This window comes from Pseudorasbora parva, chromosome 6, assembly GCF_024679245.1.
Source record: "Pseudorasbora parva isolate DD20220531a chromosome 6, ASM2467924v1, whole genome shotgun sequence".
Taxonomy (NCBI): Eukaryota; Metazoa; Chordata; class Actinopteri; order Cypriniformes; family Gobionidae; genus Pseudorasbora; species Pseudorasbora parva.
Genome location: NC_090177.1, coordinates 34138448 through 34152775, shown reverse-complemented (window position 1 = coordinate 34152775; position 14328 = coordinate 34138448). Strand labels below are relative to the sequence as shown.

Genomic DNA, 14328 nt, shown 5'->3' with positions numbered 1-14328 from the left:
TTAAGGTGCTATATATCAGTCAAAACTGTTTTGAGAAAAAAAATAAAAATGACATTTTTACTTGTATACATAGCCTACATACACGATAAACAATTATGCTTTAATTTGTAAAAATCAAAATATAATAATAAAAATAATGTAACTTGTCAGTCAGTGTTTTTTTTCGATTTTCATTTAGTTAATGTGTTAATTTAAGTTAACCATTTTATATAGCTATATCAATCGTACTGTTCAAAAACGTGTACACACACACACACACACAAAACACAACACATTTTTGAACGGTAAGATTTTTTTTGTCTTCAAAGAAGTTTCTTCTGCTCACTTTCACTGCATTAAAAAGCTGCTTTTTTAGGATTATTTGATTAATAGAAATTTCAAAAGAACAGTATTTATCTGAAATAGAAAGCTTTTGTAAAAATAAGGCCTTGGTCAACATATGGGCGCCACGCCGCCACCCGCAGGTTTACATCAAGTAAACCTATAGTCCAGTTGGGTATAGTGCGTAGCCATTTTGTCACCTATGCATACTCCTTAAGATTGACAAAACATAGTGCATATTTAAATACATAATTTTTGGAAAAAGGAAACGATGACTGACGTATAATGTACTTTAAAAAACGTTTTTGTGTGTGTGTTTTTTTCCCCACATACAAAGCAGAAGACAACTGTCAAAACGATCCCCATTCACTCGGATGAACAAAAACGACACACAAAAACGTTGTTTTCTACAGCCAGTAGTTGGCGATGTCAATAAATTCTCATTTTTGTGGTTTACATTGAAACGATGTTATCTTTCACTTTGAATCTCATTTTGAAGTTTGTGTATCTTATACTGATGTTATGTTGTATTCAGGCCCCCAAAATGCTGTCATGTACATGATCGGCCAAAACACGTAAAAACTTTAGTTTTTAAAGTTGTGAATTTATTTTTTGTCCCATCAAAGTCTCTAGAATCAGAATCCTCTCAGCAACATTTGCAACCAACTAGTAACAACTCAACTTTCATGGCTGGGATAATATCTCGTTTTTACTAGGGCCCGGGTTATAGAGGTAAACATGGTCCTTTTCTTGCTTTAAAATAATTAACTGTTCATAGAAGCCATAACCTTCACATCAATCGAAAAAAAAACATTTCCCAGGATAAATAACACCAACACATATGATGTTTACTCTCCAATTTTATTGACAAATCTCCTCACAAGTAATTTCATCATTGTGAACTGTTTTTACACAGTCACTTTCCTGTATTCTAAAAATAAAACCATCAGAGCATATAAACACTGTAAAGCTATTTGAAACCTAAATGATGGCTGTGAACAGATTGAAATGTGAGTTAAGAGTCTGATGAGGAGTCTTTGACGTCTGTGCTCTCCGTGGCCTCGCTGACCTCGCTCATTTCTTTACTCTCTCCTCCACTGTCTCCATCTCCATCCTGCACCGTAAGCTTCTCCACCAGGCCAGTCACAGATGTGTCCTGAGATGGCGGAGCTTCTGAGCCCCACAGACGAACACCTGGTTTCTGCAACTGCACAACAGGAAAGGTTACCATTTTGCATAGTGGGGACAAACATCTCTACCAGGGTTAGCCACTGACTACAGCAAGACATATTGGTAAATCTAATTTGCAAAATGTGTTTTTGAGAGAGTAAGCTTTTTACTTTTTAAAGGTGAACATTTTAAAATTTAAATTTATCCCTGTATAATTTTCAATTTAAAATCTGTGGAAGGTGCGGCTCAATTGCACTGACCAAATGTAGGTGTGTAATTTATATCACGGCATTTTAGACACTTTCCCACCTACAATAACCGAGCAACTTACAGTAATTATCAGAGAGAAAAATATGTTTTTGAATAAGCATTCAAAACCACTCGGCGCAAAAGTCTGAGTTGACATGAGCCCCCTTCTGAGTTCAGCATAGATACAGCAACCATGACTAGTTACCATCCTAATCAAACAGTTGGAAAAATCCAGGTCCAGGGAAATGGAGTGTGTATGAGTTGTTTCCAGAAGATTTTGGCATCACAATTGTGTATACTGTAAATGCAACGCCACATACCTCATCTGCCATCTGTGTGAGATTCCTCTTCATGGCATAAGCATCTTCTCCATCAGCATAATATTTGGGCTCTACTTCACTAATCCTGCAACACAGTATGAACAGTAATGAAATCATTTTGTATGACTGATACAATTTATATCAATACATACAGAGATTAAAGCAGCACTTGGTAACTTTTGCTCTCGGGGCCCCCTACAGTTGGGAAAAAAATGTCCTCAACTACTGTCGTAAGCTCAGTCATCCTACAACAGGGATGCCATCGCGCATGCATTTGTTGACACGACAACCCTGATAGCCCTGAACTAGTGATGCGCGGGTCGTCTCATAACCCGCGGACCCCGTATGTCTATTTAATGGTCACGGGTGCGCGGCGGGTTGTAAAAATATATATAGTAGTGCGGGCGGTGAATACTTCAATTCAATGTTTGAGTGGTAGGTAATCACCATAACAAGCATGACAGCATCGGTCGGGCACGCCTCCTTCAGCTCACGCCAACGAGCAAACGCTGGTCACATGTTGATCCTCGTCCTGCCTTTAATCCCATCACTTTTTCGTTTCCTCTTATTGCGTTCCTCCAACAAAACCTTTTCTTTCTTATTTGTCTGTGCTGCTTCGGACATGACTATATTATCCGACGAACAAAGTTGGGCTCGCACGTCCGAATTTAAGGAAGTGTGGGTGTTGGTGGAAGTGACGTATATGCCGTAAAGCAGTCGAATTTTGTAGTTCTTTTTGTTCTCGGGTTACTACCTGAAACCCGAAGTTTAAATGTACGATTAAAAACGATACAGACCCCATCAAGCTATGGCAGATGTGTCATTCAACCTATTGTAAGTCGATGTATCATCACAAGAGTCTTGAAAATATATTATAAAGGTTGAAAAGTTACCTAGTGCTGCTTTAAAGGTCCCATTCTTTGCGATTCCATCTTTCAAACTTTAGTTAGTGTGTAATGGTGCTGTTAGAGCATAAATAATACCTGTAAAATTATAACGCTCCAAGTTCAATGCCAAGCGAGATATTTTATTTAACAGAAGTTCCCTTTCAAAGCCTACAGCGAACGGCCGGTTTGGACAACACCCCTGCACTTCCTGCTTTAATGACGCAACTAAAACCGTTTGTTGACAAACCCTCTGCCCACAAGAACACGCAGATTCGGGGGCGTTGTCCTTTTGCTCTCGCAGGTCGAGAGAAGCTTGTTTTTGTAGAGAGTGTTTGTCGCCATGCCATTGAAACGCTGTTATTTTCATCCCGGAGTCAAATCACCTTTGTTTGGCCTTCACACGGACGCTGTACGTAGAGATCAATGGCTACAGTTTATGGTTAACTCGGTTCCGGAAAATTATAATCACAATTTAAAACTATGTGCAGCACATTTTGCTGAGGACTGCTTCCTCAATCTCAATCAATTTATGCCAGATTCGCAGAAAGATTATTCATAAAAGATGACACAGCTCCCTCTTTGTCTGGAGACGGCATTGTTATGGACCACATTTTATTATTTAAGTTGGTCCGTCTAACAGTTTATGTAACTCATGACAGAAAGTGCAACGCTGTTTAGCTTTGTTAACTAACGTTAGATGGTAATTGAAACTAATCCGAAAAACTTAGCATATAAAAGTGTAGTAATTCATTCAGACACCATCGATTGTTGGTGTTTGTAATGATCAGTTTAAACTACTGAATAGACAGCTTACCATTCTGAAACATCCAGCAAAAAGTCTTTCCTGAGCAGGTTGTAATCGATCCTCTTCGATATTCTCCGGGTCTGATTCCGGCTCAAATTGATAAGGCAATATAGTACAATGTTGAGCGCGCGTATGGTATCTACACGTCATGATAAGAGGCGGGACTTTTCCGGGCAACGTGCTAAGCTGCTGTCCAATCACAGCGCGGGAAGCACTGGCCTAATCAGAACTCGTTACGTGTTTCTGAAGGAGGAACTTCATAGAACAAGGAAATCATCAGGCCGTTTTTAAGACAGAGGAAACAGCGCTGTACAGATAAGTAAATTGTGTGAAAAATACTGGGGGTTTTTACACGCGAAACATGAACTCATGTTATATTGCACACTGTAAACATAATCAAAGCTTCGAAAACACGCGAAGAATGGGACCTTTAAGTGATTTCTGAGAAACACTGTTGATATTTGAAATTAACCCAAACAAACACAACCCTCCTTTCATTGCTCCACCCCCAAATGCACAACCACACAATGCAAGAATCAGACTTCCCATCACTAGTGGACACACCCCCTACTGCTGATTGGCTACAACTGTATTATTCTGCTCTGTCCAATCCCTTTCAACAGCGTTTCTCAGAAATTGCTAACTGCACCTTTTTGTGCCTGCAATTTTCATTGTTAATTTTCATACACTATAATAAATGGTGTGATGACTGAAACGGAGCTAATTTCTCAGGCTGCCTTGAAAATAGGTTTATATTAGTGCTATTTAAACAAGCATCAACCTCTCCCAGTTTTTCTTCAAGCCAAATATGAAAGTGACTTAAACTGCAATTCCTCGACTGGCCACTTGGGACAGGCTCCAGAAGCAAGCAGAAACTCATTGAGCCTTTTTTTTTTACAGCCTGGTACATATTTTTGTTTTATCTATACAGCTTATTTTGTTATAAAAAAGTGAGAGGGTGAATTTTTTAATAACTACATTATACAAAGCCTTAAAGTTCTGCATAATTAAGGGCGTGGCCACTTTGAGTGACAGGTGGGTTGCCCTTTGTCTGCTGTCTGTTAATCATCAGCTCCGCTCACGTCCCGCCTCTTTGCCCATTTTCTGTTATCCAAGATGGGGCTTCAAAAACTCTCCAGAAACCTTTGGGTGACGTCATGGACACTACATCCATTTTTTTAAGCCTATGTATTTAACACTAATTAATTATTATTTTTAAACTATTAGTTAATCAAGATGGACTTGTGTTTGAAGTGGAACTACTTTTAAGGCAGGGGTCTCAAACTCAATTTACATGGGGCCGCTGGAGGTAGACTCTGGGTCAGGGCGGGCCCATCAAGTATTCCACAAAAAAAGAAAAGAGCACAGCTGATCCAAATCTTTATTATTAACAGTTTCTTCTGAACATGAACGGTTCTTCTGAATTTGAATATTCCTTTATGAACATGAATGGTTCATATAGGCTTCTCTTGCCTACTCGATAAAAAAAAAAAAAAAATAGCCTATAGAAATTAAACCATTATGTAATAATGAAATAATAAATTATTTTAATTTTATTTAAAATAATAGACTAATTCAAAGCAACCGTGACCAGGTCACACAGAACAGTGAACGAAATTCTAGGTTTAATTCTAGTTGGGAAATAATCTATTTGAGACTATTTACAAACAATATTTGCATTAATTTCCATCAAATATTATTAGCCCAGAGAGTCTTCGCATGAGTGAATAAATATGTACATCCGCTGCTTATTTTTGAGTTCCCCAGTGGTCTAACAGTAGACTTTTAGTAAATCGTCTCAAAGGATCTGAGTTCTAATCCGCTCATATAGTTTTTTCTTCATTAAAATCAAAGATGTTCATCAATGATTGTATATTAGGAGCATGGACACGTTGCATTTTGTGTGCATTTGTGTGTGTGCATTTAGTTTTGTGATTTCACCAAAAAGAATAGTCTCTCTCCACAACAGCATTAAAGGGTCATGAAACCCCCCTGCTGCAGCAGTGTTTTTTCACACCTTCGATTTGAAAAGGCTTGTTAAAAGGGGAGTGGTCGACTGTGAAAAGGTGGGAAGGTATTGTGTGGAAAGAGGGAATGTTTGCATAAATAGAGGAGTGTCAGTAGGTGCATTAAGATTAGCGATCCCAATAGCAGCAGTTACAGCGGTTCTGAGACATGTTCTTGGTTCACGTTGGCATAGTTTAGGCCACCACAGTGAGATTAAATGAGGGATGAGTACAGCGAATGAGAGAGTTATGAGTGGCGTGCAGCAGAGATCGCAAATCATTCAGCTCTTCAAAGTTCAAACCAGCATAATTCAGTGAGAAATGAAAATAAATGTTATTCTGCATGACGAAATATTATGCAAACGTGATAAAACTATATTTGTCCAAATATGCACGCTGTTTGGCAAAATGAACAACGCGCCGACGTGATAAGAGAACGTGAACCACCCAACATGCGATGTGACAGAGATGTGTAATTCTAGATCGGGGTAAAAGCGAAGGGGTTTGCGGCTTCATAGTCTCGACCGCGCATCTGAAGCACAGAGCGACGCGCGCTGGGTTGCCGTGACGATCTGCGCTGTCTATCACTCGGCAGCTAAATCTATATTTGTCCAAATATGCAGTACACTGTTTCACTAAGAGCCCGAACACATGCGGTTTAGTTTATTGCTGTGACCACAAATAAAACGGAGAAGACGTGGCTTTTGTTCATTAGCCTACAGATTACAGATTGGTTATTTTGCACTCCTGACATAAATTAGATAGTCAACGCTTGCAGGTTCGGCGTGCGATTCCTCAGGTGAATTTTACTTTACCGAGCCTTTGTAGCAAATGCTTCCACAGACTGCGCCCGCTTACAGCTCGCTCGGCGCCCTTTACGTTATTTCGTATCAGCACAACGCCTAGCTTTCCTCCGTGACTTTTCCGCACGCTGCTTCCAAAACTTCCCCACCATATCTCTACAAAAATGATGGAAGATGATGAGCCTGACAGAAGTGACTGTCTCATGCATATTAAAGTAAATTATCTTGTATGCATACTACAGCGCAGGGATTGGACTGAATGAGCTTTATGTCATGAATATATATCGAGAATCGCTCGGAGCGGTTGACGTCAGCATGTGCCCAGCTGCCCATACTTGGGCCGAAAAGGCCGCGCCGACGTCACCATTTGTGACGTTGCTCCGACTAAGCTTTTCAAACCGGAAGACAGAAATCGCTCTGAAAAATGCAAAAATAACTATTTTCACATATGAATACCATTAATGAGTACCCTTAGTGTTTTCAATGATGTGCAGCCTATACATATCTGTTTACATCTCAAAAAAAGTATTTTGGGGTTTCATGACCCTTTAAGCGATAGATTGACATGCTCGTCTGAGTGTGTGTGTGTGTGAAGAATGTGCACTAACCCCCGCCTACTTTGATTTGATTGGCCATCTGAGCACTGTTAGACCACATTCGTTTCGACACTGATCAGCCTTGAATTCTGTTCCTGTCAATCACGCAATGGTATCAACCAATTATGCTGCATGAGGGAGGGCCAAGCTAACTCTCTCTCTCAAACACACACGAAGCAAGGCAGCAAGCATGGCAAGCGCGGCATACGCAACGACTCAGCAAAAACATGCTTTCAGAACAACGCACGGGCCACACAAACACAAATATTTGATGTCAAGTAGGGGGCCGCAAGTTTGACCCCTGATCTAAAGGATCATTAACACAGAATGCATTCTTGCATCCCTCTGCAATTCCACTGTTACACTCCATCTAGCCGTTTATGTGAAGTGAAGTTTGAAATTAATTAATTTAGGTTTAATCAACTGAGAGTCAGAATTTATTCATAATACAAACATAATGAAACAGAAGGGAAAAAGAAAGAAAAGATGTGATACTCACTGAAACTTAAGTGTGTTTGAGTACAAGTGAAGAGCGGCCCGGTTACTGAAACACAAACAGCAACAAGATTAGGAAAATCACTCCAGCAAATCTCTGACGAGAGAGAGTAACGGTGCTGGTAGATCCTACCTCTTCCTGACATGTAAAGAGACATATTTGGCATTGAAGTTCTCAATCATGGCTCTGCTGGCTTGATCCATAAGTTTTTGAGCCAGCCCAAGACGCCTGTGAGAACGTTTAACGGCCTGTATTAACACACAGCAGTGCATTTATTTATACGCATGAAAACAGAATGAAAGAAAATATCAGCACAGGTTACAAAATAACAGCCAATGTTTTCCAACACTAACCAATGATGTAATGTGTCCATGAGGCACATCGTCAGGATCCTCCTCCCTTTCGAATTTAAGAAACACAGTTAATATCAAATAATAATGATCTTATTTCATTAGCATGTTTGGTCACAATTTATATTAGATGTCTTTAACTACTATACTTACAACGTACAATGTACTTATTGTGTTGTTATATTGCAAAACACTTGAGGTGGGATGCAGAAGAGGTTAGGACAGGATGGGTTGGTTTAAGGGTAGAAAAGGGTCAACAACAGTGTAATATAAATTACATTCAGGTTAAAATATAAGTGCAACATAAAAACATTTATGTACACAATAAGTGCATTGTATCAAATTATCAATTTAAATGTTAGCACATTAGTTAAAGACACTTAATATAAATGAATATGTTTTATTTCATTAAATTATTTTTATTACATCATAATTATTTATGAACATATGCAACATCTGACACTTAAGTCCTTCAATCAACATTTAAAGGGATAGCTCACCCACAAATTAAAATTACCCCATTTACTCACCCTTAAGCCATCCTAGATGTATATGACATTCTTCTTTAAGACGAATACAATCTGAGCTATATTTAAAAAAATTCTGGATAATCCAAGCGTTATAAGTGCAGTGAATGGGAGCCCAAATTTTGAAGCCCAAAAAAGTGCAACCATCCATTATAAAAGAGCTCCATACGGCTCCTGGGGGGTTATTAAGGCCTTCTGAAGCAAATCAATGGGTTTTTGTTAGGAGAATATCCATATTAAAAACTTTATAAAATAAAAGATCTAGCTTATAAACCACCAGACCGTTTTCCGTATTCAATTTACGCAAAAAGTTGGATGGGGAGCGTTGGTGCACAGCCATTTTCAGATCTCTCCAGAGATATTCAATTGGGTTCAAGTCTGGGCTCTGGCTGGGCCACTCAAGGACATTTATAGAGTTCTGTTGCACCTCCTTTGTTATCTTGGCTGTGTGCTTAGGGTCGTTGTCCTGTTGGAAGACGAACCTTCGCCCTAGTCTGAGGTTCAGAGCGCTCTTTAACAGGTTTTCATCAACGATGTCTCTGTACATTGGTGCATTGATATATCCTTTGATCCTGACTAGTCTCCCAGGTCCTGCTGCTGAAAAACATCCCCACTAGGGCTGTCACTTTTGAAAAAAATCTAATTCGAACGGGTATCAAATATCAAGCAATGTATTTGAATATATTCGAATATCCCCTCGTTTTTATTCTGATTGAAGCGTTTATATGGAGCATTTTCATTCGGATTGGTCTTTTAAACAGATTACAGTGTTCCATGTAAATGCACCCAACTGTAAAAAATTGCACTACATGGCACTTTAAAAACCGGATATATTTATAGTTTAATTAGGGATATTTCACGTCATGATCGAATGCATATTTGAATATCGAATAAAAAGTGACCTAGAAGCCCTAATCCCCACAGCATGATGCTGCCACCTCCATGCTTCACAGTAGGGATGGTATTGGCCAGGTGATGAGCATGACATGAGGTGACATGACCCTTGCTATTCAGGCCAAAGAGTTCAATCTTAGTTTCATCAGTTTTCATCAGATCAGCGTATTTTGTTTCTCATGGTCTAAGGTGCCTTTTGGCAAACTTCAGGTGGGCTATCATGTGCCATCTAGCCACTCTACCACACAGGCCTGATTGCTGGAGTGCTGCAGAGATGGCTGTTCTTCTGGAAGGTTCTCCTCTCTTCACAGAGAAACGCTGGAGCTCTGTCAGAGTGACCATCGGGTTCTTGGTCACCTCCCTGACTAATAATAAATAATATGTTTATTTTTTATAACGCCTTTCAGGAACCCAAGGTGGCTTTACAATGTAGTACAAAAACAATCGGCCTATTCATAGTAACACATAAACAAGCAGGTGTAAGGACTAAGGCCCTTTGTTTGCCCGGGTGGCCAGCTCTAGGAAGAGTCCTGCTGGTTCCAAACTTCTTTCATTGGAAAGGTGGCCACTGTGCTCATTGGGACCTTCAATGCTGCAGAAATGTTTCTGTACACCTTTCCCAGATCAGTGCCTCGATACAATCATGTCTCGGAGTTCTACATACAATTCATTGCACTTAATGGTTTGGTTTGTGTGCTGACATGCACTCTTCACTGTGGGACCTTATATAGACAGGTGTGTGCCTTTCCAAATAATGTCCAATCAATCGAATTTACCACAGGTGGACTCCAATCAAGTTGTAGAAACATCTTAAGGATGATCATTGGAAACAGGATCACCTGAGCTCAATATTGATTGTCATGGCTGTGAATACTTGCAATGTTTTCGTTTTTTAATACATTTGCAAAAGGTTTCAAACAAACTTTTTTTTTTTAAATTCTTGAATATTGAGGGAAAAAAATTATGAATTTTATCCATTTTGGAATAAGGCTGTAACACAACAAAATGTGGAAAAAGTGAAGCGCTGTGAATACTTTCCGGATGCACTGTACACCTAGGGTCTTGAGAGTGAGTAATTCATGAGCTAATTTTCATTTATGCATGAACTATCCCTTTAAAGCATCTTCTAAATTGCACTATATGAAAGCAATAAAGAAAAACAACACTTACATTTTTGCCAAAACATATCCCACTATCTTCCCATTCTCATCCTCTGCTATGTATGACAGCTGGAAAACAAACATTCAACTATTTGTTTAGCATGTTTTACCATACATATTGCTTCAAAGAAGCTTGACAGAAAATAATGTTTCAAATTTTATAGTCAAGAAGCCAGCGGTGACAACCTCATCACTGTTTGCATAGAAATCTATAGAAATCAGACCTGCGGCCAGGACAGGCCGTGGTAGAAGTAGTACTTCATCTGATAGTTTTCTGGAAGACACAGCAGGTTGCAGTGCTGCATGTTCATCAAATCCTCTGGCTGGAAACATGTAAAAGAGAAAATCAGTCAGTCTATTCACTACACCATCAAAATACTTAATTGGTTTGAGTAGGACAAACTTAAATGAAACAAATTAGTTCAGTTAAAATACTGTTATGAGTATTTAGAACTTCCTTTTGAGTTCACAGCACTGACATATTTCAAGTAAACTGAACTGTTTCATAGTTTTGAGAATAAAATAATTTCCTTTAGTTAGAAACTGAGGCTGGGATGTTTTATTTCCAACGGCTTTCTCCACAGCACTCGAAAGGGAGAGTAAATGCTCAAATTAAGTGTTATATAATGTTTTTGTGTGAGATTAATGGTAAGGGAGATTTAGTAGTGATTAATGTTTTGTCATGGCGATATAGAAGAGTTTCTGTTAATGTGGGATTTTGGAATTACCATCATGGTGACAAGTGGGTCATGCTGCTTGGTTTGAGAGCAATTGTTTCAAGTTGCTGTACTCATTCAGTCAGTGCTATGCAATGCTTTTATCATCTTGATAGCAAATAAGCATTTTCTGATTTATTTTGTTTTAACTTATAAAATATTTCTTAACATATATATCATTCAACTTCTATGAGTTCTGACTTTTTGGGGTTTACAGATGAAGTAAATAACATGATTTCCAAGAACTCAAAATAAAAAGTGAATTAACAATATTTTATGTTAACTGTTATTAAAATTTATTACACGGCTCTGTGAAATACTTGATTCTGATTGGTCAATCGCGCATTCCAGCGGTACGTTATTTCCAGATAACACCCGCTCATCCGGGTACTACGAGTTATCTTGACCGGTACTACTTCTATGCTTAACGCTGGCGCCATCTTGTGGCTTAAACAGCCGTGGGTTTCAATGGAAGACTTCAAGGCAGGTTTCCTTTATAACGTTTTTAATATAGATCTTTTTCATACACAAACGCATCGATTCGAATCAGAAGGCTCTATTAACCCATCGGAGTCGTGTGGAGCACGTTATTTGACGGACAGCTGCATTTTTTATGGACTTCAAACACAACTAACGTTACAACAACTGCTTGGATTAACGTTAGCCTGGACTTTTTAAATATAACTCCGATTGTATTTGTCTGAAAGAAGAATGTCATATACACCTACGATAACTTGAGGGTGAGTAAATCATAGGCTTGGTTTCATTTTTGGGTGAACTAACCCTTTCAGCATTCATTTTCAACATTTAGCAAGGGCATATGGCAAATCTTCAGCAATAGATAAAGGCTTAAAGCAGGTTGGAACTGTTTTCCTTCGCGGAAGCTTTGCGTAAGAGCTAACAAAATATTTAATCTCGAGACAATATTTTGTGTCTAATAATTATTTATTTGAGACTAGTAGCCGTGTAATAAGCGGGATAATGTACACCCAGCCGGTTTTTATCGCAGAATAAACCCCTTCAGAGTGATGCAAGGCCTGATCATTCTGTCGGGGTTTATTCTGCGATAACAACCGGCTGGGTGTACATTATCCCTTACGTATGACTTGTCTAACTCAGTACTTCAAGTTAGGAGCAATTAACATGCATAAGTACTACAAACTCAAAACTGGATAGTTCTGCTTACTTAAAAATTGGCAACATAACTACATTTATATCATATTACCAATAATGTTTTAATTAGCCCACCTTATTGGGTGTACAGTGTACCTATCACATGCAATAGTACTGAATCATTTACACAAAATGCATTAGCAAAAAAAAAAAACTGCTCGTTTAATTATAATATTCAGAGAGAGGCTGGAAAATGTGTAACTAAAATATGTTTTTGGTGAATGAATCTTGACTGACATTAGTGGAGCTCGTGGAAAAGAAATGATACAGAACACGGCCCCTTTAAAAACGTGTGTGCAATGTGCATGCCAATAAAACACAAAAAGGTAAGTACAATAAAAAGACAAATAAGTTAACTAACACTGAATATCTGCACTCAATGCCTCGTTGTTCTGCGGTTCAAGCGTTCGAAACGCGCTTATAAACCTAAAATGAGTTTGAGGCACAGCCACTGTCAGTCTGCTGACTGAACTAATGTCTGCATTTGCTGTCTGCTTTCTCATTACTCACCCGGGCGTTGCGTATATTCATTTTGACCACTGGGCTGCTTGATAAATAGATTACTTGATATTAATCCGGCTGTCAAATGGACACAAACGCTCTTTAATAGAAGCGATTAAGCAGGCAGACGGACACAGCTACACCTCTGTAACCATGTTGCCCATGACCGGAAGAAGGATGTTCGGATAGCAAAGTTCTTCCGGTGATAACTATGATAAAAGTCCTTTAAAACGGGAAATGAACTTACGTTTAAAAACTCTTAAAAACGTTTTCAAAATATTTAAATATTGGTTTATTTTAATTCTTTATATCTATAATCCGATTTATGAATAAAAATCAGAATACAGCACTATTTTGAGTAAAAGTTCACATTCTTATGGATTTCAAAGCTCCTACAATTTTGACATGATTTTTATTTATTTTTTACTACCCGTCCAGTTGTTCGTGTTTACTATGCGTTTTGTTTAGTTTTTTTTCTTTTCTTCCTGTGGAGTATTTGTGTATAACATAACACTTAGATTAAAATGTACTTATGTGTACGACTGTTTCCATGAAGTCAAAAAAAAAAAAAAAAAAAAAAAAACAAAGAAATAAAAAGACATTTGAAAGTAGGATTCCACTTTCTGACCCTCCATTCTTCATATCCAGATACATTTGCCCTATTTCTTTTCCAGGCACAATAAAAAATAAATAAAAAAATAAAAAAAGTCCTAACATTCCTACATTTTTATTGAACATGGAAAACACTCACTCATGGACATGGCTTTACTGAAACTGGCCAAAAGAGAACATGAACTTAAGGACCAGACGTGAGACATATGTGAGGCAGCTTAGCTATTCTTTATTGTAAAAGTAGTTGTCTATTATAATAAAATAGAAAACAACGGGCAGACATTTTACAGAAAAGTTAAATAGCTCACAGATGTTCAAGCATCACCAAATGAAACGTTTTCTAAAGTTGTTTCAGCACCCTAACAGGATGTTGAAATTCAGTGCTGCCAAAAACTCACCCTTAAAGAGATAGTTCACCCAAAAATGAAAATGTTATTTTTATTTGTTTAACTCCAGGGCATCCAAGATGTAGGTGTGTTTGTTTCTTCAGTAGAACACAAATGAAGATTTTTAACTCCAACCATTGTCCGTATAATGCACGTGAATGGGGTTTAATAAGATTTAGACCCCATTGAAATACATTATACGAGCAATGGTTGGAGTTAAAAATCTTCATTTGTGTTCTACTGAAGAAACAAACACACCTACATCTTGGATGCCCTGGGGTTAAACCAAATAAACATAACATTTTCATTTTTGGGTAAACTATCACTTTAATACATATGCAAATAAAGTTGTTTTT

The 14328-nt window shown here is 38.2% G+C and overlaps 1 protein-coding gene across 1 annotated transcript; it reads right to left on the bottom strand.

Annotated features, from left to right (window-relative positions):
• Nucleotides 1-1163: 1163 nt before the first annotated feature.
• On the bottom strand, nucleotides 1164-13168 carry naa10 (N-alpha-acetyltransferase 10, NatA catalytic subuni). The gene is made up of 8 exons (XM_067446757.1): nucleotides 12984-13168; nucleotides 10809-10907; nucleotides 10595-10653; nucleotides 8007-8052; nucleotides 7786-7901; nucleotides 7657-7701; nucleotides 2061-2145; nucleotides 1164-1528 (listed from the first exon to the last, which is right to left on the bottom strand). The coding sequence occupies exons 1-8, from the start codon at nucleotides 13002-13004 to the stop codon at nucleotides 1337-1339; spliced, it is 663 nt and encodes a 220-aa protein (XP_067302858.1). The 5' UTR covers nucleotides 13005-13168; the 3' UTR covers nucleotides 1164-1336.
• Nucleotides 13169-14328: the final 1160 nt, after the last annotated feature.

Coding starts and splice junctions, on each gene's coding strand:
- naa10 (XM_067446757.1), bottom strand. CDS start 13,004: ATGAATATACGCAACGCCCGG. Junction 10,908..12,983: donor TGAATATACGCAACGCCCGG/GTGAGTAATGAG, acceptor ACATGTTTCCAG/CCAGAGGATTTGATGAACAT. Junction 10,654..10,808: donor ACGGCCTGTCCTGGCCGCAG/GTCTGATTTCTA, acceptor TTTGTTTTCCAG/CTGTCATACATAGCAGAGGA.